The 25,420-nt window shown below is 50.3% G+C and overlaps 7 protein-coding genes across 7 annotated transcripts; 3 read left to right on the forward strand and 4 right to left on the reverse strand.

Annotated features, from left to right (window-relative positions):
• The first annotated feature begins 1,902 nt into the window (after nucleotides 1–1,902).
• DEU56DRAFT_391877 (uncharacterized protein) lies at nucleotides 1,903–5,470 on the forward strand. Its single transcript, XM_041345984.1, has 3 exons — nucleotides 1,903–1,997; nucleotides 2,045–3,348; nucleotides 3,395–5,470. Exons 1-3 carry the CDS (start codon nucleotides 1,933–1,935, stop codon nucleotides 5,269–5,271), a joined length of 3,246 nt encoding a protein of 1,081 aa, XP_041207833.1. The 5' UTR covers nucleotides 1,903–1,932; the 3' UTR covers nucleotides 5,272–5,470.
• Nucleotides 5,471–9,372: 3,902 nt separating this feature from the next.
• Nucleotides 9,373–10,689, forward strand: DEU56DRAFT_737776 (uncharacterized protein; the record flags this gene model as incomplete). Its single annotated transcript, XM_041348612.1, has 5 exons — nucleotides 9,373–9,507; nucleotides 9,566–9,784; nucleotides 9,838–9,940; nucleotides 9,991–10,441; nucleotides 10,497–10,689. Coding segments are annotated over 5 exons (1,101 nt in total), but the record flags the coding sequence as incomplete, so codon positions are not given.
• A 924-nt stretch (nucleotides 10,690–11,613) lies between these two features.
• On the reverse strand, nucleotides 11,614–13,039 carry DEU56DRAFT_737712 (uncharacterized protein; the record flags this gene model as incomplete). Its single annotated transcript, XM_041348605.1, has 5 exons — nucleotides 11,614–12,021; nucleotides 12,071–12,322; nucleotides 12,378–12,569; nucleotides 12,625–12,822; nucleotides 12,869–13,039. Coding segments are annotated over 5 exons (1,221 nt in total), but the record flags the coding sequence as incomplete, so codon positions are not given.
• A 1,541-nt stretch (nucleotides 13,040–14,580) lies between these two features.
• Nucleotides 14,581–15,021, reverse strand: DEU56DRAFT_737693 (uncharacterized protein; the record flags this gene model as incomplete). Its single annotated transcript, XM_041348602.1, has 1 exon — nucleotides 14,581–15,021. The coding sequence occupies one exon, from the start codon at nucleotides 15,019–15,021 to the stop codon at nucleotides 14,581–14,583; it is 441 nt and encodes a 146-aa protein (XP_041207836.1).
• A 564-nt stretch (nucleotides 15,022–15,585) lies between these two features.
• On the reverse strand, nucleotides 15,586–17,110 carry DEU56DRAFT_807014 (uncharacterized protein). Its single transcript, XM_041353372.1, has 9 exons — nucleotides 17,014–17,110; nucleotides 16,932–16,965; nucleotides 16,799–16,872; nucleotides 16,688–16,749; nucleotides 16,493–16,635; nucleotides 16,347–16,442; nucleotides 16,026–16,288; nucleotides 15,917–15,971; nucleotides 15,586–15,867 (listed from the first exon to the last, which is right to left on the reverse strand). Exons 1-9 carry the CDS (start codon nucleotides 17,025–17,027, stop codon nucleotides 15,814–15,816), a joined length of 795 nt encoding a protein of 264 aa, XP_041207837.1. The 5' UTR covers nucleotides 17,028–17,110; the 3' UTR covers nucleotides 15,586–15,813.
• A 20-nt stretch (nucleotides 17,111–17,130) lies between these two features.
• Nucleotides 17,131–21,405, reverse strand: DEU56DRAFT_807017 (uncharacterized protein). Its single transcript, XM_041353373.1, has 3 exons — nucleotides 21,291–21,405; nucleotides 17,476–21,237; nucleotides 17,131–17,427 (listed from the first exon to the last, which is right to left on the reverse strand). Exons 2-3 carry the CDS (start codon nucleotides 21,190–21,192, stop codon nucleotides 17,284–17,286), a joined length of 3,861 nt encoding a protein of 1,286 aa, XP_041207838.1. The 5' UTR covers nucleotides 21,193–21,237; nucleotides 21,291–21,405; the 3' UTR covers nucleotides 17,131–17,283.
• A 178-nt stretch (nucleotides 21,406–21,583) lies between these two features.
• Nucleotides 21,584–23,740, forward strand: DEU56DRAFT_948938 (uncharacterized protein; the record flags this gene model as incomplete). Its single annotated transcript, XM_041359092.1, has 3 exons — nucleotides 21,584–22,217; nucleotides 22,748–22,787; nucleotides 23,258–23,740. The coding sequence occupies exons 1-3, from the start codon at nucleotides 21,883–21,885 to the stop codon at nucleotides 23,738–23,740; spliced, it is 858 nt and encodes a 285-aa protein (XP_041207839.1). The 5' UTR covers nucleotides 21,584–21,882.
• Nucleotides 23,741–25,420: the final 1,680 nt, after the last annotated feature.

Raw genomic sequence — 25,420 nt, forward strand, 5'->3', positions numbered from 1 at the left:
TCGCATATTTACCGAGTCCTGCCTGGCGACCGAGGATGCAGCTTCTGCAGGATTAACAAAATCAGCCGCGCTTCAGACGAAAACCCCACGATACGGCACATACACCTTACCGATGAGATATAGGTCAAATCAGCTTCTTGAAGAGCGGCGCGTCTAACATGACCGGCAGGAACGGCGGACTAGCAGAGAATTCCTCACGCCGGGACATTCACGCGTTCAAAAGGTGTAACAGGGGGACAGAAGCCCCATTAGACTAGATAGTATTGTCATACATGCCTAAAGAACAAAAATCCGATTCAAACAAATCAGCATAAGGAACCTCGAACGGCATGCCGCAGGAGTACATACGCACTGTAGCCGCCAAATGTTGGCGCGGTTCGAGCAGGTACCGCGCTGTCAGCTATCAGCGCTTGAGGCGTTTTTGATGAGACTTCAAATCCCGACCAATGAACAACCTGAAGTTCCACGAGAAGCGCGTGTGTTTCGTTAATAACATACACTGTCGATCACCATTCCGTAAGTAATAATCGCACCCAGCATAGAGCCTGAAATTTTCTCACGAACAAAGTTTTGGTAGATGATATGAAGACAGTGAGATAGCGGCAGTGGAGTCGGGGATGCGATAGCCCTGCCCAGACATTATGATGATGTGAATATACGGTCGGATCAACGCTGATCACTGTCAATTGTGTGAGGACCGGTCGACGGATATGCAGCTTTGGAAGCTGCAAGGCAAGCGTCTGTTCCAAATTGCGAGCTGCAGGGGTGTTGGCGGTCGGCTTTCCGGCGATAAAATAATTCCCCCCATCCTCATCAACAACTTGAATGAGGACATCGTGTGGATCTACGGTGTGGTGTCCCTAGAAAATGATCAATGCACCGTTTCGCGGGATCATTTCAATCCGATGTCATACCTCTTGTTCGGTCCGTCGAGAGCAATTTGCAGCTCGTAGAATGTACATCGGCACGCGTTTGGAAGCCAATGTCGTTCGGGGTCACGCGACAGCTTTGGAAGCTACAAGAGGCCGTGAGGCAAGCGCCTGATCCGAGTTGCAGGGAGGACTCGCTTTTCCTTTTGGTATCGACCCTCGAGTGTCCACTGTCGACAACCTGCCGCTCGTTTACCCCTGAGTACCCTACGAGTTATGGCAACGGGCACACGCTGTCAATGTCAACTATGTCATGATCACGAACTCGTTCTTCGCGGGAGTGGGTTTCGAGCTCTCTCTCGATCCACTTTTCGACATACACAGAAGAAAGTGAAAGGCGTTCGAATTTGGGTAGATGAAAAGGCATGCCACAGCACATAGTGGAGCGAGGAGGAAATAGCCCTGCCGAGGTATTTTTTTTATCCGCAGTTGGGCCCTTGGAAACCAGTCAGCTCATTTGATAAATCCACAAAGGTAGTGCGATAAAAATTCACGACGGTGATTGTCACTCGTACGCGAAGAAATTGTAAGCTGCACAGAGGGCTAGAAGGTCGTTTAGGATCAATGTTAGTTTGAATTACGGGGCCTAAGCGTGTGAGGCTTGTGCGGAGTTGCAGGGGATACTACCGGCTGTCGGATGGGCTTGGAAGTTGATTGAATGAGCCAATATAATTCGGTGCAGGGATGCTAGATAGTAGATTGATGTTTTTTCCGCCATTAATGACTCGGGGCTACCTAGTCGTCGGAGGACGGATTTGCATTTAGTGGTTGCTTTGTATTGAAAAGTCTAACGCACACAATGTCGGCATCGCAGAAGTTAAGCTCCTTCAATAGGACCATTTGGAGGTGATGTTCAAGTGACCCTGATGGGGGGTGAGTTGGATAGTCACGTGTATGGGTTAATTCGTTTGGAAATGATCGTGAGAAATAGTGCCTCGGTGTCCACGTGGGTTGATATGATAAACCTGTTCTTGCTACGATGAATGTTTTGGTGTAGAAGAACATGTCAACTTCATTAGGATTGCACATAGTCGATCCTCGCATCCTGAGCGATCAAGTAGGCGATGTGTGAGTGCACGGACCTCTTTTCATTCCACTTAACTCACAAGAAGCAGTCATCCACCCACTTCTCTCACAGCTCCCCCTCCTCGTCTTTCTCCTCGTCCATCAAGGATGGCCTCCATCTCTCAAGATAATTTGTACTCGAATCTCGCAACTTTCACCTTTGGTGAACCTCGAACTTCAGATTCAGATGACGAGTCTCCAGATGCAATCAGCCCACTCACTCCAATAACACGAACTGGCGCTGACAGGACACCTCGTCCATCAGTTTCAGTTTCAACTTTTAGCAGTCATCCTTCGCAGGGTCCAGGACGCCCAGCTTCAACTACCTTTCCCTCATCTTCACGCTCAATTAGACGAGAGTATACAGATGGGGAAAGCAGCGAAGATCCCTCATCACCCGATCTCAACCCGAGTCGCCGATTCCACCGATCCCGTCTCATCCCAGACAACGTCAGTCAGCACACTTTCGGCCACCCTGCCTTGCGCTACTCCACCGCGTCAATCGCTTCCTCCCGCTCAAGCTCACGTGCAAGTTTCCGCTCAGAACTTCACTTCAGCAGCGACGAGGAAGTAGAGATCGCTTCTTACGACGGCTCCTCCTCGCCAGTCACTTTTGCCCGTGATCTCGACAATATCGACGAGAACGAGAACAGCCCAGTATTCCACCCCCGTCCCCTTTTCGAGCCCCGCCGTGGCAGCCTCCCAATGGCAATCCCAGGCGCATTATCAGATGCAGTCAGCAATCGCAGCCGCGAAGACAGCATTCTCACCATCCGTCGTCCATCTCGTAGTCTTGACGATGACCTCTTGTCTTCACATAGTGGCGAAGATGCCGCTGCAGTCGTACCCCGCAGCGAACCCCTCACCCGTGCTGACTTTCGTTCACTCGAGGCTCATGCAGTCCAACAGCAGTCAGAACCAGATACATGGGCATCAGGCTGGGACCTGTCCTATGTTCTCTCCAGAAAGAGCGAAGGAAGCATCCGTTCATTCCGATCAACCGCTCAGCTTTCCTTCCTCGCACCAGCCCGCAACAGCGCCGGCGCCGCCGAGCTCTCGCGTTTATCTAATATGTGGAATGGCGGGCGTCGTACCAGCACCGGCACACTGCAAACGACCAATAGCGGGGAAGACACCTTTCTCAAGCATGTCGGCATGTACGACCCACAAAACCAGTGGAGCTTTATGAAGGAAAAGGCAGATGCACAGCCCGTCCCTACTATACGCCGTCCGAATGCTCCAGGTACTCCGATAAATATGGACAAGGCAAAGCGCACCATGTACCCTGGCACCCAAGAAATATGGAGGAGCGGCCACGTCGGTCGATATAGAGTCGATAGACTCACCTTCAAACGTGCGTCACAGTATCTCTCTAATTTTACGTACTCACATCTCTCTAGCAGCGTCAACCGCAGACCCCGCCAAAGCAGCCCAGCAACGTATCAATGTCAGACACATCCCGGACCCGTTCCTTAAGGGCCCCAAGAACGGACCGAGCACCGTCATCCACAAACATTCTCGCGCGACTGCATTCTCAATATTTCGTTCCTATACGCTTTTCACAGCTAAACGCGCCGGGACTGGATCTCGCAATATCCACATGCACACAAGCGGGGGCATCATGCTCGCACCGAAGAAAGTGCAGGAACAATACACGAGCACGAAAACGACAAGCAAACTCAGCACGCACGGCTTGCTCGAGGATGGATCGCGGAAGCCTATTGGGAACGGTGATAAATCACGTCGTGGGGCGTTTGAGAAGGACAAGCGGCGGGAGAAGGAAAAGGAAGATGCAAAGAAGGCAAAGACGAAAGCAAAGGAAAAGAAGAAGGACAAGAAGAATGAGCGGATGAGTAATCCAACGGAAAGTACAGAGTCGAGCACTGCGACGAGTAGCACTGGGAGTATCAGTGGGTCACAGATCATGCCCGCTCCCGCCCGACCCACGATGTCCAAGATCACATTCGCGCCTTCGATCATGTCCCCTAGGTCTCCTACAAAACTCCAATCAACGAGTGGACCATCTTCACCAGAAACATCATCAACGCTTGACCACTCCTCCAAGAAACTCCTCCAATCCGATTCCTCGACATCCGTCGTGAGCCACATCCGCGGACACCGCGACAGCATCGATTCCGACGAACATCTCCCTACACGTACCCCCCACGCCGAAGCCTTCGGAACGCTCGATCCCAACGATATCGAGCACCTGCGCAGAGCGCAAAAACCCTCCGATGGCAGCAGTTCGTTCGCAAACCGTATATTCCGACGATTCCGCGGCACATCCTCCCGAGCAGACACTAACGCCCTCGCAGCCGTGACTCCCCAAAACGCCTACAGCCCTCCATGGATCGTCACCGCCGGACGAGACCAGAACGAAGAACACGTGCGCGTGCTTACAGATCTGAATAATTCCTTCCGGGATGTTGGGCTGCTGCATACTCAGCCTCATCATAAAGTGGGGGTGAAGAGTGTTGCGAAGAAGAGGGCGGCGCATGATATTTTTGATTATGTCCCTGAGGATTCGCTTTACATGCTGTTGCCGCTGTGGGCGGGGGAGACGGATCCGGGGAGTGGGGGGGCTGCAAGTAGCAGCATCAGTGCGAGTATCAGCGACGCTAGCACTGCCGCTACAACCGCTAGCACTGCCACGAGCGCGACGCTCCCCACGATCCCTGAAGACCGACAATATCTCCTCGTCTGGTACGTCCCCTTCGAAGACAAGAACAAAAACCCCTCCACCGCCAAGAAAAAACCGAAACAAACGCATTCCACCTCCGATCCCAACGCCGAAGCTAATCAAAAAAACGTGTTTCTCAGTAATTTCCGGGTGAATGCGAGGTTGGTGGGGTATGATGATTTGAGGGGGTCGGGGATTAGGTTGCCGAGTGATGGGTTGGCTGTTGGTGTGCCTGCTTGGGAGGTCAATGGGATTGGTGGAGGGCAGCGGGATCGGGAGGGACAATCACCAGAACCGCAACTAGGACAACAACAGGGGACAGCACTAGCACTGGACCCCCAACTCCCGGAAACGGTGATATGCATGTGCAGCAGCCGCGACAACGGCTTCCTCTTCCAACCCGAGGGGTTGACAAAGCTTGGGTTGTGTCTCCAAGAAGAGGTGGCGTTGCCTGCTGCTTCTAACCCTCTAACTGTGTATTTCAGTGAGATGGAGACGTCTGAGATGAAGCATTCGTTGACGCCTGTTGGGAGGGCTGCTGTTGAGATGGTTTGGTTGGGGTGTTTGGCTATCACCAGTTTTGGGCCTTATCAATGAGGGGAGGTGTGGTGTTGAGTCGTGCGTTATGTTTTTTCTTCGTCTTTTCTTTTTTTTCACTCATGTTCACTACAGGGGCTGGAGATTATCGTAATCGATATCTTATTTATCTCTCCCTCTCCCTTTACCCTTTGCATCTTTCCTAGTCCATTCTATCTTAGTCCTTTCCGATCTGAATCCTCAGTCCTGATTTCTTTTGATCATCCTTTCAAACTGTCTCCATATACAATCCCACCGCATCATCATATCATGATTTGTTTCTAGATTTTTTAGTTGTATACTATCATACTAGCTATGGCTGCGCATTTGGATTCAGGTTTTGTTTCTTGAGTGCATACATTTTATACTGATATTTTTTATTGCCGTGGCGCTAGTACTAGTACTTACTGTGACGGTGATGGAGATGGAGATTGTTTGCGATGCAGGAGGAGGTTGTCTGCCGCAGTGCTGGAGTCTGAGCTGGAGCTTATTTGCGGTGCTGGAGGTCATCTACAGACTGCCTTACTGGAGCCTGGGAGGTTGTCTGCAATACCACACTTTCGATATCGATGATGCGTTTAATCATTTTGTATACGTACTTGCAGGTTTTTTTTTTGTATGCATGGAATGGAATCACTGCGTTTAACGCGTGATTTGACAAAGTTGCACAAATCCACCAAAATAAACCTAGTTTACCTTAGTCATAGCCCTCGACAACATGCCTTCAACGCTGCTTCGTCTCTACACAGCTAACCTTGAATAGACAACCAGCGCCGACCAATTCACACCCCATGACTAGACGGCTGTATCAAAATGTAACTACATGTGACAACCCTCGGAATATATAGCGAGTTTCACTCACTATCTGCGAGATATTTGTGCCATATGACCACCCGAAAATTGCTGGTATGATCTCACATATGGATAGGGCGTTTAACGCCAGGGCTGAGGGTTTCGTCGCAAATATTTGCCCAAGTCCGTTCGGTTTGTTGACTGACTTGTTCTTTGACTACCACCACATCAACGAAGACTCGGAAAACCTGAACGTATGGCCAGAAACGAGGTGAGGACCATTTTATGACATGGGGTTTCAGTTACTGATCATCATTTGACATTAACTAGGCTGTCAATAAAAGTACTCTATCAAATCGTCGTGAGGTGCCATGTAAATGCGATGTGTGCCTTGCAAAAGATCCAAATGGCCAACTGGTATCGACGGCAGCCTTTCAACAACACCAGCGTGACCAGAGCATCAACCGATCTGCTCTGGCTCAGCGTGCACGCGGGGGATCAGCTCGAGGAGCAACTCGCGCTTTCACTAGAGCACCTATCTTCCAGCGTGGGCGTGGTCTCTCGCGGCCACCAGTCTCAGCTCCTGCAGTCCGTGTACTGCCTTCCACTTCCACTGGTCAAGCACCGTCGACTGGCCAAGCATCAGGAACTTCTGGACCATCTCGAGCGGGCTGCAGTCTCCCCAGAAACCTCTGGTCATTTGAGTAAGTTCTGAACCTCAATATTTGTACGCGATTTTTGATGATTGTCTCAGCGATGATAAAGAGGACTTTTCTATGGACATAGATGCCAGCATGGACTCGCATTTGCCTGACTTTGAGCCTGCAGAATTGGTTGTCGCTGCCACATCTTCTCACCTTCCGCCAGCCCCTCAAGATTCCCATATTAACTCAACCCCGTCTGTCATTCTTCCATCGTGTCTTCCTCCTGCAGCCATGACATCGAGCCTCTCTCAACAAGCACCATCACCTATGCAGTCAGATGACAGACGACTTACTTCGCCTGAGCCTCTCATACAGTCTCCACCAAAGCGCAGGAGAATGATGTCTATGCAGCCCACTATAGCTCTCGATGCCGAGTCTACCTTCGTCGCAGCTCGTGATGCAAGACCAGCATCTCCGGTTCGACAAATGACTGAGCAACGTGATCTCGGTCTTTATGATGATCCCGACGACTTTGATGACATTCATAATGATCCCCTCTCACACAACTCTGCCTTTGACGGTGATGAAGATGAGGGGGTTGATATAATAGTGCCCCCTGCAGGCATTCAGGTTTCCCATGATGAAGACACCGGTGTGAATCACGAGCGCCCTACATCGTACCCACCTCCTCAACCACTACGTGACATTTACCTAGGGTGTCATGAGACATGGTGGGCACGGGTCATCATCGCTCTCGTTGCGTTCCTGCACACAAAGCACCGGCTGTCATTCCGTGGTTGTGCGCTGCTCCTTTTTTGTCTAAACACGATCTTCACGACTCTGGCTCTCCTTCCGAGCACCCAAAACCTTCCATTGACACTTAATACTGTCATTCACAGGCTCGATCTTGACGACCGGTTTACAATTCACCCAGCATGCAAGAGCTGCCATCGGATTTTCTCTACTAATATTGATATTGATTCATCATGTCCAGATTGCAACACCAAACTATTTAAGCCTGTCTCGGATAACGTGTTCCAACGGATAACGGGTCGCCGACCCAAGCGCCCACCTCCAGTCTGTGCTACACCCATACACCTACCCTCATCACTTCTAGTCGACTTTCTCGCACGTGCGGAAATCGAGAAGGCATGCGATTCATGGAAACAACGAGCTCGTGTTCCCGGGAAAATAAATGATATTTCTGAAGGGCGTGTTTGGTCCTCTCTCAAAGACAAGGAAGGAAACCCTTTTTTCTCCAGGGACTCGACGTCTGAGGAGTTGCACCTCGGAATAACTATGAGCCTTGATTGGTGAGTGACCTTATGTTTTCGACGTAGACTGATCAGCATCGTCTGTAGGTTCACTCGCAAGACGAGTGTTTATGGCCCCAGTCACTCGTCCGGTGTCATGTCAATGTGTGTTTCCAACCTTCCTCGTGCACTCAGGTATGTGTCGAATAACCGTCTTCAACATCTGCTCAATTTCTACTATGAGACAGGTACCGCGCTGAAAACCTACTTGTGGGGTTTATGACTCCCGGGCCCACGGAACCATCAGGAGCGCAGCTCCAGAATTATATGAAGTTAATTGTTGATGATCTTTTGAACTTGTACGACAACGGAGTGGTGTACTATACACCAGCATTTCCCCAAGGTGCGTGGCGGGGCCTTGGTCTATCATCTTGCATTGTCTCACTGGCATCTTTTTAGGTCGCCGTGTTCGTGTGGCCTTGCTAGCTGTTGTTTGCGATCACCCAGCCATGTGTAAAATGGGAGGTTTCGCAGATCACAGCCACAATGAGGCACCATGCAACAAATGTCACGTCGATCAGGCATCGATTTTTTCGGACGAATCTCTTCGAAATCGTAAGGCTTTCTTATCTAATCCTAACACTTATTTTAACCTCTTCTACCCAGAGTTTCCTCCTCGAACGAGTGAGGATCACCGCCGGAATTGTTTTAAAGAACGTTCCTTGGAAACAGACGAAGAGCGTGATGAGTTCTTCAAGACGCATGGCGCACGATGGACCGAACTCGCCCGACTTCCATACTTTGACCTCGTGCGCTGTATGATTATCGACCCTATGCACAACCTATTTCTTGGTTTGTTTTTAACGTCGTTTAGGGTTGTTCTTACTGATCCAAATGGATTTCTAGGGATCGTGAAAACTCTTTGGTACTCTCAATGGATTCAGACTTCGGCACTACGAAAATCTACTGATAAGAGGGCACGAGAGCTAGATGTCATACATAGGTTCCTGGCAACGGTACGTACTTCCTTAACCTGCGCTTCGATGACCTCATCACAGAGTTAGTTTGAGGTCCCTCTCTGGGCTGGTAAACTGCCCTCTCGAGTAGGTGAACCTGCTGGTGGTTCCCTGTCAGCGGATGAGTACAAACTCGCAGCCACATATACGTGGCCGATTATCGTGAGTTCTGTTCACTTTCAAGCTAACATCTTATGGGTTTGTTTTTGGAAGATCCCGATAGTCTGGGAAACGTACCTGGCGGAAGCAACGGAGGACTATAACAACGCGAAGAAACGATTTCCGAAGGCTCAGGAGGCACACAACAAGAAGCTCGATGAGTGGAAAGCTCGGAAAGCTGGTGCAAGCTCCACGCACGCTTCGAAGAAACGGAAGGCTGATGCCGAGCCGAAGCCACCAAAAGACCCCCATCCACGCTTGCACCCCGACGAACCTATCAACCTCCTTCGCCTTTCAACAGCGCTGAAGATCTTTTGCGGAAGTTCCGTCAGCGAGGACCTTCTCCCACGAGCATCAACCCTTTTCCAAGACTTCCTGTTCGAATATCGACGAGTACGTCTACTTTCCTACCCACACTTAATATACTAACTCATATCAAACTATCATACAGCTTTATGGTGCTAAGGCTATGAAGCCAAACTTCCACTGGGCCGTCCATATCGAGGAGCAGATTCGAGATTTCGGACCCGTTTATAACTTCTGGACCTTCCTTTCCGAACGACTCAACAAACTCCTCAAGAGTTCTAACTCAAATAACTGGACTACAGGCGGGCAGCTGGAAATCTCAATGATGCGAGAATTCACCCGAGGGATGCGGATGGATGCACTTGTACGTATGCCGCTACCCGCTCTAAAACAGACTGAACAATATCGACTCCTCAGGCTCGTACGGTCCTCGATCAATCAAATATTTCAATCGAAAAGGTAATTTTCCAGAATATCCTAGGGGAAAGGGAGGAAGCAGTTGGTACCGTGCAGGATGCGAGTGCGGAAGAGGACATTATAAATGATGGTATGTTCCGCTTCTCATTAAAGTTATCTTACTCACGTCAGATATAGATTTACAAGGGTTTATGCATGTCCAAGTTGGACCAGCGACATCAAGAAATCAGGAACTGCTAACGGATTCTGCTCGCCTTGCGCTGCTCACGGCCTACAACAAAGCTCAACCTCGTGTCCATTTTCTGCTTGATCGGAACCCTCCTCCGCGCACAGTTCCTCTTCACGATCATGCTGTTTTTTATCGTTATGCAATTCTCGATGGTCGTCGTATCACTCCTACATCACAAAGCAAGCGTGATTCTTCAGGCTCGTCTCTCGTTAAGGTCAAGTGGGACGGAGAAGCATGGTATGGTGAGGTTGTTCGCATTTTTCAGCATCCACAACCTGGGCTATCAGATCCTGCAACAGAACGTCTGCTTGCAGAATTCCGTTGGATGAAGGAGGTTCCGCTCTCGCCAGTTGCTGATGACCCTTGGAGTGATTTGTGAGTATGTTGTTTATTTTTGTTATATATACCGCTCATCCTTAGTACTTCAAAGCCCTGAACTAGATGTTATGTGTTTTAAACTCAATGAATATTGGTCTCCCAATGAGCAGCCCTCTCCCCCTGCCGTCCTTCCCTTTGATCAAATCCTGTGTCAGATTGCCAGAGGTGTCGTTGAGTCATCTATCCCTCCTTTATGGATCACAACATCACTCGATCGTGTCAGTGGATTTTTACTTGATCTCTGAAGATGTTTCGAAGTCTAATAATATACACAGCATCTGTCATAGAGCGAGTCCGTGAGCTCTCAGTCTATAGTCTATTGATCCTGCATTTGAAGGTGCGCGTCCAGCCAAGTCCCAAGAAATGTTACCTCGTGCAATGACTATGCTAGTGTCCCACTCGTCATGTCCGCTTGATCACCATCGCTTCCCTCAATCGCTGCCCTCAATACCTCGCACCTCCGAGTCATCAGCAGCTTCAGGACCCTCACCTAGACTCGAGGCTACGTTTCGCCAGCTCAACTTCACCAACCACATCACGAAGCCGGATGACGATGGTGTGCTGTGATCGACTCTGAAGACTACCACCGCTTCATGGTAGCTGTCATGAAGACGATGTTTTGGTGAGTTCCTATGTGTTTCAACACCGTGAACGCTACGAAGACCTTTTCCCAGCTGTTGAAAGTCCCTCAACCGAGTGTATCAGTACCCAATTCAGTCTACAAGCCTTGCGACGCCGTGGACGACGCTGACTTCAAGGTGCTTTGGCAGAGACGTTTACGAGCATACCATTTCCATCCAGCCCGATGATGCATCCGCAGAGCCCACCCGAGTTTCTCTCAAATCCATCTCTTCAGGCCACTTCAACATAGCTCGTGTCACAGCGCCCTACTCCTTCCCTTCCTGCGTCACGCGTGATGAACACCATGGAACGCCTACACGTGTTCTCAGCGTCAGGAACCAAGACTACGTTGGCTGTCGCAGAGTCCAACGTACAGCCCGTGCGATGCCAAGTTACTGTGTGTGGTGATATCCACGGTCAATTTGTGCGTTCCTGTTTATTCTTGTAATCTGGACCGCTGATCTTGCTCTTAGTCTATAGTCTATCAATCTGGCATTTGAAGGTGCGTGTTCGGCCTTGTCCCAAGAAATGAAATGTGATCTCCGCCGTCAATACCAGTCATCAGCAGCTCCGTCTCCATCACCTGTATGGTCACCCTCACTCGTGCCATTGTCCTCAGCTCCCACATTGACATCCCCTTCAGCTTCACGTGCAGCATCAACATCCCCCTCAATTTCTGGTCCCTCACCTGCAGCATCACGATCACGTTCGGCTTCGAAGCCAGTTGGATTCCCGTATTTCCCCCAGTCCTTGAGACGTTCTTCAAGGAGACGCTCCTTTCGCGCTTCAGTGAGCCACTCGAGATCGATTCCGAAGTCGTATGGTGATACCTTCGGGATGTCGGCGTCAGTAGAGCATCGCATGGAACCTCTCACTTGGATCGAGAACTTCTCGCGTTCCTTGGCACTCTTGCCGGTCCACCAAATATTGCGTAAGTTCTCAAAAACTTTGCTTTGCTAACAAACTAATGAGTTAAATAATAAAGAAATCAAGTTCAAGACATACTGCAAGACTCCTCCACTGCGGGTGGATGACTTCAAGCAGTTTAAGGTGTGATGTTGGTGTCTCGGGACCAAATCCTGCTAAGGTTGCCATTCGACGCTTCCAGTCATCGTACGTCTCTGACTCGTCCGCGTCCTCGGGTCCAGATGCTTCATCTGACATGTGGTCAGGGATGATAAGCGGAGATGGGTCTATGCCACCATTCTGTGCCTTGTATTCTTCAATGACGACATTGGATAGCAAATTTCCTGCTTTCTGTATGCCGAAGTTGTCAGTCAATTTGACATGCAACAGTAAGCCCTTTCTTGACCTCCTTGCGACGGTTGGACCACCAAGTTGTGCGCTGATTAATCTCGAGTGCAGTTCCACGCTCGGGATCTGTCTCCGCTCTCGATTTCGACTTGAATCCTCTGAATGTTTCCTTGGCAAAATGAACGAGCGTGGATTTATTCCATCGGATCTTCTTCATTTTGAGGAACTTCGGCCAGTCGTCTTTGTCTTTCTGTTCTCGCAGCATGGTCAAGTGAGTCTTCAATGTCACATGGACAGGTACTTACTTGCATTTCGCTCCAGGTGATGTTGGCTACCTTGTGGAATATCTCAATGTTTGTAGGGTCCTGCACATCACTCGCGAAATCTGGTGTGTAGTAAACCTCGCCTGTATCTGCATTTTGACGTTCTCCTTCAGATGGTGATGGCCATTTGTCTTTTGCCTTGACGCCGCATATCCTCCGAAACGTTATCGTGATTTGCGCCTGTAAGGATGTGAGTTTTCTGAATGCTTGCACTTCGTAGGCTTACCTTTAAGTATTTCCTTGCGTCTTTGCCATCTTTTGAGAGCAGGTTCTTGGGCTTTGACACATCTTCACGAGTTTCATCCTCGTCTTCATCTTCGTCTGCCATGCCATCATGTTCTGCTTCTGTCCTGCGGTACACTCCCCGTCGTCTGGCAACAGCAGTACCCCCTCTCCCGAACCGTGCAGTAGAAGCACTGGCATGTCGGCTGGGTCGTGTTGCACCAGAACCTTCAAGTGCATCAAGTCGATCACGATCTTCGAGTTGGTCATCTCGAATACTGCGAACAAGGTCTGTGAGTTCGGCCAAGTCCGACAGCTCTGGTGGCTCAGAGGTTCGTTGTACACTGCTTGACAGTGGCCTAGATAAACTATCATCAGATTCTGACCCTGAACGTCGATGGTAGGATTCGCGTGACTGCGTGCCAGAGCGGCTGCGAGATCTTGGCCTCCTGGCATTCCTGCTCCGTACAAGGGGTGACCCAGATCGACTCTCGCGCTGCCGTCGGCCATTACTGCAGAGTATATGTGAGCCTGTAGGTGCATATATGCACAGTGTTTACTTACCTTTGCCTTACAGTGCCTCTTCCATCATTTCCTCGCCGGCCTCGAGCGTCTCGACATGCCACAACTCCTGCCCGATGTGCCCCATTTGATTGGGCAAGGAGCACAGGGTCGATCGAAGAATCGGGTATCGGTGGAGGCTGTGAGGCAGCATCTTTCCAGATCTGAAGCTGGGCTGGTTGTGGGATTTGGAGCCAACGTTGAGGGTCGTAGCCTGTTGGACATGGTAAGCCAGACATGCTGGATTGAGGGGCTCAGACGATGAGGATAGCGGATGATGGGCAGAGCTTATTTGACGCGTCGAGGGGGTGTAGCATATATGCGCGCCACGTGATTGTATTACTCTATCAAATCAGTATCCGTTTTGATCAGTATCACATGGCTTGTTTGACCTGGGTCTAGGTCACCTAAGACTGGCTAGCTATCACATAAAACGGCCACAAAATCGGAGCAAAACAAAGGTTGTACTGATGGACTTCATACATATAGTTTAGCCTTGGACTACATCACTTTGCCACAGCCAGCTAGATGTTCGAGCAAGTCAATTTGTTGTCATTTAGATAGTTCATAGTTATAGAGTTAGCCGTACATAGCTAATATGCGAGACACTGGACTTGTCATGGGTTCAAGCTGATGCAACGTGACCATGTTCTCACATTTTTTCATACTACAAATACTCGCTGGCTACACCCAGTGAATGTTTAAATTTGTATGTTTTCATGTCCCCGTGGGAATCTCACCAGATATCACGTCTGCACCACGCGCGCGAAGACGAACATGACCTTGTTTTTTCCACAACGTTGGAACTTGGAACAAAAATCCAGTAACTTTCATGTCTTGTTCATGCATCCAACTTGCGTCGCGTCGCCGCAGCTGAGCGCTGAAGTTTCAGATCCATCATCGTGCGCCAATCTGAGATAACGCAGCCTTCATCTTCCTGGACCGAGGCTGGCAGCGCTTGAGCACTCAACTCGTGTCGAAGCAATGTAGGTATTCGCGATCGCCCAGGACGTCTAAAATGCTAAATTGCTAATGATGATACAAATGCATAATGCAGAATGCAAAAAAAAATCTGAACTCTATGGTGAGCGCTCCTGTCCGATTACTCTAAACAACAACATTTATCGGATAATGATTTTGATCAGATCTCCACCTCTAAATTCGACCGAATTCCCAATCCTCCAGTAGGCAGCACATCTTCGTTTGGAGGTCCGATTGTCTAAACTCCCAGCTGATCTCAAAATGGTGTCGTAGATGGCGAAGACAATCCCACACCCAGGTCTGGGAGTTCCATGCGGGGTCGTGACGTATGATAGGGACGCTTGCGAGGTGCCTCTCGAACAGGGCCAGTTGATGCGCGGCCACTCTTCCTATGGTAAAGCTTCCGCGCCAGCCATCGGATTTGGCGTGTGGCTGGTTGCGTCTGAAGTCCATGGTGTAGGTATCGGTATTTCCTAGGATGTGGTACATGTTTCCGATACCAGGACCGGTTGGGATAAAGATAGCCCAGTGAAGGGGATGAGGCTGAAGATACTCTTGCTGGCCTTGCCAGAACTGCACGACTTCGATGTTGCAGTACGTAGTTGGGGCAGGCATATTATTATCAGAAGCCTGAGGTGGCTATGGCACTCGGTTAGTTGCAGTTCGCTGAGTTTTTTATTCGATGTGCTCACTGAGGGTGCAGACGACAGAGATATGAGGGACGGGTGGGTTTGAGGTTTGAGCTCATCGATAACCTGGATTTATATCCAAGTCGTGATGGATCTTTGTTTCGGGAACAACTTCGAAGTGTGGATGCGACACTGAATGCGACATCTCCGCTGTTGCTTGAAGAGAGTATGGTGTGCTTTGGGTGGACTACTCATTGCTTTCCGGATCGAGCCACATTCGTCCATTCAAACGCGGGTGGATGCTCCCAGCGTCCACTACGCTTAAGCAGTAAGCTTTGGTTTGACTCTATTCATTGTTGACGATTATCGCGTGGTGTATCGCATCAAAGATTAACGTGATTCATTGTATAGCGCGCAAGTGTTCTTCTGGAATTGATCCTCGTGCGGTGGCTCGGTGGAGTTCTTTATAATTACATTGTTATGTTTCGTTAATCAATCACTTGAATCAAGGGGATCAAACCACTCAGATCATCATTTGGAGAGTAACGGTGGAACTCTTAACCATGACGTTCCATCAGACGACTGAGGCTACACGGTCACCACGATCTACTACGCTTGCCAACAACACATGCCAAAATATCGTTGTACACTAGTCTTCTTAATGTACAGTCATAGAATGTGCAGGTCGGTTCTACACGCATTAATACCATATCGTCCGAAGGCAAAATCTACCTGAACAGCGTAGTATACATAGTATACATGAAATGAAGTGAAAGGATCAGTTCGCCCCACAGATGGATAGTTCTCTCATTTCCTGCAAGACTGCCTCGACCTGACCACGACCAGTGAGAACAAAACATATACGTAACAGCTGATCATACCTGTGCATCCAGCTGACCTGCAGCATAATCATCTCGCACATTGTCCGCAAAATACCTGATCATATCATAAGTCAGATTCAACACATCACGCCCCAACCCCAAAACTCACCTTTGTACAGCACTCATCTTCTCATATCCCTCCTCAGCAAACTTACATTGCATGCGAATCATAGCCTCGAAACTGGGATCAAAATATGGTATGCGCAGATCCAAGAGCTGTGGGAGCTCTGAGATGAGTTGGTCGTTCATGAGCTCGAAAACCTCTTTGGCATCGTCGTGTTCTTGTTGTGCTTTTGGAAGCTTTGTAGGGTCTTCACTTGGCTTCTCGATCACCTTTCGTAGTTTGCTGCGTGCGGCATCGTAGTCCAGGAGCTGAATCACCAGTGAGTCAAATCGCTCGGGGCCGTCGATCGATAGTAGGAAGCATCACCTTCTTGTTCCGTTTCGTGATATGTTCGTTCACAATGGGGAAGTAAGCGTTCATCTTTCCGAGGGGCTCCATGATGGTTGTACGATAAGGAGCGTCCTGTAGGAGATAATGAATAAATGGAATCAACAGAAGCAAGAATCACATACGAGTTCCCTTTGAATGCCTCCATCAAGCTCCTCCACAGCGCTCTTGAAGGCGTGACTCGCCATAGCTCCATCCGATGTACGATCTGCAGCGCCATAGAACGTCTCGACGGTCTCAGCCAAACGTGCCTGTGTGGTTGTCATCGCTGCGGCACCGTTTCAGCATCGTACATGTCATAGCGAGAGCAGATAACTCACAGCGCATGGCATCCTGATATTGCTTGGCGTCCCTCTGCAACACCTGACACTCCTTCTCGAAGCTGGGCCAAGTCAAACGACAAGGAGGAGACGGACTGCAGATGCACGTACGCTCTGTACTTGGACTCCTCGTCTGCAAATTCACGGTCTACTGTGCGTTCGATCTGCCCGGTCTTTTGCAAGACCTATGGGGTTGAAACGAATCATTGATATGCTCCACGTAGGATCGAAGATGTGTTCCTACCGTTGTACCCGCCCTATTCAATGACTTTTTGAACCTAGTGGATATTAGACTTCAGTGAGCTATCTCAAAGTGGGAGACAGACCCTGTCCAGCTCATGGTACTTTGGTGGTATCACCTCGAAGAGGTTGTTGGAAGAATCACAAGTGTTGATCAAATTGGAGACTCCGTGCGCCGTCCTCATAATGGCTTACGTAAATCACACATGATCAATGAATTAATGACTCTTTGCACTTTGTGGGCGGTAAACATGAAGAAAAAGGCATATAGCACAGAGAACATGAGACCACTGCAGGACATGAAGGAATAAACTCGAGAAAAAATATCAAACCTTTACAAAAACCAGCTCTTCACCCTATTTCGCGATGCGTTCCTCCAAGGGCCTCTGTTGTAATGGTTGTTGTCCTCGACCTCGGCCACTGGCACCACCTCTTCCTCTCCCAGCGTCACCTCTTCCGCGCCCCCTGCCGCGGACAGTGTTTCCACGTCCTCCTGGAGTCTAGAAAGTTGTTAGCTCCTTACTTCGGGTCCTACGCAGAAAACCTACTGAAATCCGCCCTAGAAGGGAGGGTTCATCGCCACGGGGATCGCGCTCTTCACGGCGAGCAGGACGCTCTTCCATGTTGTATCCCGCATCTGAGGTACGCCGGAGATCCGCGGTGTTGGTGTAATCCGGTCTATAACTGCCCTCATTCCGCCCACGCCTTTCAAGCGTATCTCTCTCAATGTGTGGCCTAGTTTGACGTGATGACGAGGGTGACCGTAATCGATCGTGAATTGAGCCGCGCGGATTCGGCGAGGTAGAACGACCCCTCCGCCACTCTGTTGCTGTAGCAGGGGAGCGACGAGTAAGTCCACGAGGATTCCGATAGTCTCGCCCTGGTGCATAGTGATCGCCTCTTGGTCGACGGCGATCACGATTGTCATCTTCGTTATCGTGTTCTGCTGCCCTCTTCCTGCCGCTATGCATGGGCGACATTGGACGGGGAGGAAGAGCAGAACCGTAAGCTCCGGCCTCATTCTTTTCAAAGTGCCGAGGATGAGACGATGTTGCAGATGTTGGAGGGGGAGTGTAATGGTCCGAATGACGGGGAACACCTCGCTGATGCTGTCTACGAGACTCGCCGCTACCACCATTACTGCGGGTAAACCCCGGGGGTTCTGGGGATCTCGTTCGTCCACTGGTATGAGAATTTTGCTGATAGTGCTGGTTGGGATCATAACGAGAGGCAGATTCCGATGGTTCAGAATAAGAATAAGGGGAGATGGGATCTGTAGTCCATTCCTGACGAACCACAGAGGCATCCATGATCCAGGGATCTGGGCTGTTTCGTATTGGTGCGAGCCCTGACATGGACACTGATGTACCTGCTGAACCAACTCGAGCATCAGCACGCAAAGTTGAATTTGGCGCTTTAATGACGAGTTCGGCAGAAGTCTGACGGGCTTCGTTCGAGTGAGATGCATTGGTGTTTGAAATGGCCTGAGGGGACGACGGATTGTGGTTTTGAATGAGAACCACGGCATCCGTAGATCGCGCGGATGCTCCCTCAGGGTGGCTGCTACTCCGTTCTTGATCATGTGACTCCCTGACCGACACTTCTTCCGTTTTGATCGTCTTCATAGGGAGTACATCAACAGGTAGCTTCACACTCCGGTCTCCAGCAGCATTCTCCTCAACGCGGTGTCTGTTCTTCTTGATGTGTCGCAAATTTGCATCTCGGTGAGCCGGTGAGAGAGTCGCCTCGGGACCGAGAGTCCATTCGATACATTCATTGATATCGCTAGCGAGGATGGTGCGTGACTTTGGAGTGCTGGGTAACGCAATCTTTTTGGAAGTCGGAAGTGATCCATTTGATGGGGGGGAGACGGACAAATGCAACTCAGAAGCCATTTGAGTTGGATGAAAAGGTGCATCCGTGTCCACCTGTCTCCCGACGTCAGTGGAAGCCGACACAAACGAAGGTGTCTTATAGGAGGTTGGGGCAGCTGATGATGTTACGGGTGTCGACATTGAGGATGAAGGGGAACCCTCTGAGAGACGAGATGCAGTGGTTGACGGCGCACCAAGCATGACTTTGCCCGATGTTCCCTGAGAACTAGAGGTCTTCTTTGTCGGCGAGGCGGGCTTCCGTGAAGCAGCACCTTTTTGACCCGGCAATGGCACAGTATGTTCGAGCGGCGATGCTAATTCATCGACGTCTATCTCCGCATCCATATCTTCCGGGCCATCACCATCTGTCGTAGGGACCACAATGTGTCCGGCACGCTCAGCGCGGATGCGAGCAGCATTTTCCGAGGTAGTCTGCTGTCTGTTCGCAAGCACTTGAGCGCGACGCCTGTTATATTCAGCCTGCGTATCGACTTGGGTTTTCTGCGACTGTATATCTGCATGTGCTGACTGCTGAGAAAGGATCTCTTTGCGCCGCAGCTGTTCTTCGTCAACCCATTTGACAGCCTGTTCAGCCAGGACTCTCTGCCTCTCTGCCTCTTCCGCAACTCGGCAACGCTCTGCTTCGGCGGCCTGCAAACGCGTCACCTTCATATGTTGGATAGTTTCGAAAGATTGACGAGTCCAAGTGATTTGCTTTTTCAGCTTCCCGACCAACTTGGCTCGATGAACCAAAGACCTGTTATGGGCGTCGACGGCCTTGATCTCTTCTTCATTCATTCCATCCTCCTTCTCGATACAAGGCTCGATATCAGCAGAAAGCTGGAGTGGCAGTGCGTCGTTTTGAGCCAGAGTCCTTTCTTGCTCTTTTTCTTCGTGCCACTGTGTCTTCACGGCCTTTGCTTGTTCGATAACGTTCATCGTGTCAGAAATCTCTTTCTGGAGGGCCACCCGTCTTGACTCGTCCTCAAGATTTCGCTGGTCATCTCGCGCACGGCGCTGAGCATCTCGAGCGCGCCTCGTCTCCTCTCGGAGTCGTGATTCCTCCTCCAGCGCCACGAGTCTCCTCTCCCTGGCGCGCAACTCCTCCATTTGCTTGTGTATTGCTTGCGTCTGTGCCTGACATTCCGCCTCCCTCGCGAGCATGCGTTCCTCGAAAGCTTTTCGGCGTTCGTCGAATGCCGTACGTTCTGCCTCAAACACTCGGTCCGCATCACGCTGCAATTTGACAGCACCTTCGGCGACGGCTTTGAGCTTATTCACGGTTTCGACAAATGATTCAATGTGGGTGCTCCGCGAAGCTGACATATTTGGAGTTTTCGAGCTTGTCAGAGCAAGTGCGTTGCCATCATTGGCCGATAATTCTTGATCCGTGGGACCATTTGATGCGGACTTGCTCTGAGGATACGGATGTCGAAGTACAATGGTGCTAAGCTCCGCAGCATTCGTGTCACTGCGAAGGCCATCAGCTAACTGGGATATATTCAGAGGCGCTGAAAATGGGGACGGGGTTCTGAAAAGCGACGTAGGAAGGGCAAATGATGCTAAAGCATTGCTCTTTTCTCGAAGTTGGGCATAAATAGCGGACGATGGGTCTTGTGCGACTTGCTGTTGAGGTGCTTTAGGCTGCGCAACATCTGGAACCTGGCTTGAATTGATCCTGGACATTTGAAGATTCGGAGAACGATATGCTGATAGCGTCGACGAGATTGGACTTGGAGTTGGTTGAGGAAGGAGCCCCGAGGAAGAATTTAGTTTGGGCGACCCAGAAAGATTGGACGATGTCGAAATGCCACTATTGGAATGTGGAGTGGTAGGAGTTACAAGTGATGGGGCGGGATAGACAAGCTCGGGTGTTAATGCCTGTCTGACTGTGTTGGGGTCAGCATTTGCAGCCTGTATTTGCGATGTGTTTGACTCGGAAGGAATCGGGAGAACCTCGATTGGAGGAATTAGATTGCCTGACGAAACGAAAGGGTTTGCGGGAACGTGACGGTTGCGATTTATTCGCGGTTCCTTTGTTGGGTGAAAACTTTGGGGTTTCGCTGACGGGTTGATCTGTGAAGGACCTGCCTGAATCCGCTCTGCTAGCGTTCGAGAGTTTGGAGCTGGGGCACGAGTGGCCACTGGGGGTGGGGGATACAACGTCACTGGTGAAAGAGAACGAAAGGACATCTGGCCCGGATCAGGCGCAGAAATGCGGCTGAGTAAACCGGGCGGTTTTCCGATGGTATCGAATTGGATATCTGTAAAACTAGGTGGTGGTTGGTGAACAGGGGCCGGCATACGGACTCCATTGCCAGTCTGCGCTGAATCAGGTGCGAGCCCGGTAGTTAAAAGATGAGAAGGTGAGCCGAAAATGGACTCGGGCATGATGTTGTATGCAGAATTGAGAATGATCAGTTGGTACGATTATGCCTGCAGCACTGATATACCGATGGGAAGAGCTTGAAGAGATAAACTGGGCGTACTTATATGAAAGAAAATGCAGTCGTGTCGCTGGTAGACAAAGGTGGTGACTAGTTTGAAATGCTCTCAATGATTCGAGTTGGTCAAAGAAAAGTATTCAGACCAAATGGTTATGAGACAAAGGACTTGAAATTACATACCGACTTTGTCGTGCTACTATATCTTTCGGCAAAACCCGTGACAAAGGGGTTCCTGAATTGGCAGCTTCATTCGGTCACCCAGTCGTTGCACTCGACAGAGTCCAGGGAGGGTGCTAGGGCTCCACCTTACTGGCCACAACTCGATCTCAGACCATAGCGCAAGGTGAAACACAGTCTAGTTGAGAACCATTGCTGATTCGTCAGGCTATGAGTAAGGTGCCGATTCGGAGCTTGCCGGAGAGTCAGCACCAAGCGTCCAACTGAGCGAAGACGCCTGGTCCTTACCGTTTTTCTCTTATCGCTATCCGATTATTAGTATCCACACATCATACCCATAGCACAGTTCCTTACTTTCACCAACTTAATCACTCTCTTACATCCATAAGACCTCGAACGCATTCATTTCTTTCTTAATACACTCAAGTATACGCGCTCAATCCTCTCGTCGCCACCAATGACTCACCAACACCTAAACCTCCAACTCCTGAGTTCTTCATCGCCTCAAGCCAGCTCTTCAGGCCCAACTGCACCACCTGAGGTTTTTCCTCCAACGGAACCAACGGAAATCCCAGCAGACCAGGGACGAAGTACAGCACGGCCCAGGGCAGCGGCAACAAGGCACTCTGCCAGAATCGCCAGCGTAGGCGCCGACGCCGAGGACACATCACCAACCCAAGGCAGCACGTCTCGAACGACACCTCTGCCCGGCGTGCCAGCAAAGTCAACGACCAAGCTGGCAGCCAAGCCGTCAGCCAAGCAGGCGGCTCATCAGGAAAATGCAAAATCTATGTAGGCAGTCATTACCTACATATACCTACATAGGCAGTGCCATCCTAGGTTAGGACCATTAGGTCACACGCGCCTAAATTGACCTATGATAGGTATTGTAGGCATTTCACTCTGTAGGCCGTGTAGGCCAGAGCTGCCAGAGTCTCTGGATTAAACTATTTGGGACAAATAGAAAGTAAAATGCAAATTCATTTTTCAAAACAACAAATCAAACAATTCAGTTGTCTTCTGATTTTGATTTGACTGTATGTGGAAACGAATCACATGGTACCGTAGCTTAGTCAGCTAGCATAGTGTAGCGCTCTCCACCTTGTTGGCGATGTCGATGAAGTCACGTTTGCCGTGGCCTGCTTAGCATTTTGGATCGCTTGGTACACCGCAACAACGGGAAATACATCATTCAGTAAATTCCGAGTCAGTTCGTCGATACAGTAGGTTTCAGAAATTATCGTGCATCAACGTCTGTAAACATTCAAAAACTTGTCATCACACCAGCTCACTTTCTCCAGTGCTAATAATTACTGTGTCAGGGCCATCTCGCGAGATCCAGAAGTCTACCCAGAGCCTGATGTATTCAAACCTCAGTGAGCCGTTGTCTTATGAAAAAAATGCGAATTTGTTTTATCCAAGTTGAGTTGTAGCAAAGGAATTTAACTTAGAAATATTTTTAATGATATTGACTCTTGTAAAATTGGTATATATATGACATTCTGAGGCCAATCCCCAAGACACTGTGGTGGAATGGTTATAGTGCTATCCTTGATTATTGTATCTCATTGAACTCCAAGCTTCGAGTTCAACGTTCGACCCCAGACATTGCCGATTGTCAGAAAGTCCGAATTTGTTTTGTCTTATTTATGTCAAGCCTACCATGCCTAACGAAAACCTAATCCTATGGGACAAAATGCCCACCATGCCTATGAGGAACCTACTGTAGACGGGGCCTGTCTACATATACAGGACTTACCTACTGGACTAACAAGCCTATGTAGGCTACATAGGCTCGCGTAGGCACCGCTCATTTTCCTGATGCTCCTAAGCAAACACCCCCAGTCAACATACCAGACGCCCCAAGTCCTCAGGCTCACCCAGCCCCGGCACCTGTGCAACAAGCAGTAGACATAGCGGCGTTGCTTGCACACATAGCGCAGCTAGAGCAAGAGCAAACAGCCAGGGCCACGCAGCCAGCGGAACCCTCCAGCAGGACAATTCCCCCCACGCTTTTCGTTTCGCCAGAAGAAGTCGAGAAAGCAAGAGCCGCCGTCGTAGCAGCCAGGAAGGACGAATCCAAAGTCACCCTCCCAGAGATAGTGCCAGGATTCAAAGCGAACCCCCTCGACACCGGTGAGATTCCTTTACCTTTCATCTCCCCATCCGATAGTTCCCCTCTTGTTTCAACACTGCATTTCACGCACACCGAGGGCAATGTTCAGCGCCTTGGGTCCCTACCCCCCAACAACCCAAGGCGCGCAGACGCATTTGCGCGCTCGCATGCACTCGTTTTGTCACCGTCGCTGAGCTAAAGGCCAGCAAACCAAAGAGCGACAGGCTCAGAGTTGCTAAAGGCACTCCCTCGTTATGTCAGGCGGCAGGCCAGACTTTAATTGCTCTGGCCATAGAGTGGCCAAAGATAGGGCTAAAGGCCACCATGAGACGTGCTGTTTCGCATGTGGCCAGCAGGCACACTCAGCCCCACCATACCCATTGCACGATGAAGCTGAGGCTAACGACGGCCCGTGCGTTTACAGCTGTCCCGCCCAAGGTGGACGAGGCCTTTAAGGCATTCAAATACGTCCCTTACAGTGCGCTTACCTCGTCGGCTCGCTGGCAAGCCATCAGAAGCGGGGAAGAAGCCTTCATCATCTCAGCGGCAGGTTCGATAACGGCCAAAGGGCTCGATCGCCGAAACGAAAGGAGCATATCCTTATCAGACTGGATAGGAGCAGCGGACGCAGCGGAAGAGCGCACTGAGCACTATCACGGGGTAGCTCGAGCCAAGGCGCTAAGAGCGCATCATAGTATCGTCCTAGGACTGAGTCGATCCCACTCTTGGGACGTGGCTGTCGAATACGACATCCAGCAACGCGAAATGGTGGCACAGCACCCTCAGCACGACCTATCGCAGCTGGATGACAAGGCCTTAACCATCATCGCAACACGCATGATAACCAGGCAACCCACCTCGACTGCCGCGTACGGCGCTACGCAAGCCAAGAGGCCGTTACCACCTTCATCATCATCCCAGCAGCCACCAAAGAAGAAGACAAGACTCCAGTGCTTTCGGTGTGGAGGAGCAGACCACCTTCCAGGCGACTGCACAGCGGAATCAACCGTCACCGGGCACCCAGCAGCCCGAATCGCGGCATCAGCCAAGAGCGCACACGCCCTTGCAGCCCCAGGCGGAAAGATTTTCTGCATTGGCTGGGCACGATTCTCCAGCTGCCATTTCGCTAACGCCTGCATTAACTACCACGGATGCAGCATATGCGGGGACACTGCCCACGGCGCAGGGACCTGCAGAGCAGCCAGACCTAGATCCTAGGCAGGTCGTAACGCCCCTCATCGCATCGAAGCTCGAGGAGCTTCTTTATAAATATGATATATACGAAGAATGGAAACATATGATATCCAGCATCAAAGAAGGATTCGACGTAGGAGTCAGAGAACACCAGAAAACCACGCAAACCTTTCGAAAACCACGCATCATCTCAACTCAATATCGACATTATAGATCAATACATAATCAGCGAGCAGAGCGCAGGGCGCTACTCACGCGCATACTCAATATCAGAATTAGAATCAATAATAGGCCCCTTCCGCACGTCCCCACTCGGCCTCGTACCGAAACCAAACTCCACGAAGTTCAGACTCGTGCAGGACATGTCCTACCCCCGCGACAATCCAGAGAACCCTTCCGTCAACACGGGAATAGACCCAGACGCATTCCCAACAGAATGGGGCACGTTCGACAGCGTTGTCGATTTAATCCTTTCACTACCAGACGGCTGCGTCGCAGCAACGTTCGACATCGTGTCAGCTTACAGGATCGTGCCAGTGCACCCCAGCCAACAATGGGCTCTATGCATCCTGTGGTGAGGTCAGGTCTACGTCGACAGGGCCCTCATGTTCGGCCTGAGCTCCAGCGCAGGAGTATTCGGCTCAATAGCAGATATGCTCGTCGCCATTTACGAGAAGGCTGGTTT

The sequence above is a fragment of the Suillus clintonianus genome (genome assembly GCF_016758775.1).
Source record: "Suillus clintonianus strain FC179 chromosome Unknown DEU56scaffold_41, whole genome shotgun sequence".
NCBI classification, from domain to species: domain Eukaryota; kingdom Fungi; phylum Basidiomycota; class Agaricomycetes; order Boletales; family Suillaceae; genus Suillus; species Suillus clintonianus.

What these genes read in the sequence shown, in the direction of transcription:
- DEU56DRAFT_807017 (XM_041353373.1), bottom strand. Translation starts at nt 21,192, where the DNA reads ATGCCCGAGTCCATTTTCGGCTCACCTTCTCATCTTTTAACTACCGGG. An exon ending in CCCTTCTAGGGCGGATTTCA is followed by an intron (nt 17,428 to 17,475) that starts GTAGGTTTTCTG and finishes ACAACTTTCTAG; the next exon opens with ACTCCAGGAGGACGTGGAAA.
- DEU56DRAFT_391877 (XM_041345984.1), top strand. Translation starts at nt 1,933, where the DNA reads ATGTCAACTTCATTAGGATTGCACATAGTCGATCCTCGCATCCTGAGC. An exon ending in AGCGATCAAGTAGGCGATGT is followed by an intron (nt 1,998 to 2,044) that starts GTGAGTGCACGG and finishes CACAAGAAGCAG; the next exon opens with TCATCCACCCACTTCTCTCA. An exon ending in CGATAGACTCACCTTCAAAC is followed by an intron (nt 3,349 to 3,394) that starts GTGCGTCACAGT and finishes ACATCTCTCTAG; the next exon opens with CAGCGTCAACCGCAGACCCC.
- DEU56DRAFT_807014 (XM_041353372.1), bottom strand. An exon ending in ATATCAGGATGCCATGCGCT is followed by an intron (nt 16,636 to 16,687) that starts GTGAGTTATCTG and finishes ACGGTGCCGCAG; the next exon opens with CGATGACAACCACACAGGCA. An exon ending in CAGGTCAGCTGGATGCACAG is followed by an intron (nt 15,868 to 15,916) that starts GTATGATCAGCT and finishes GGTCGTGGTCAG; the next exon opens with GTCGAGGCAGTCTTGCAGGA.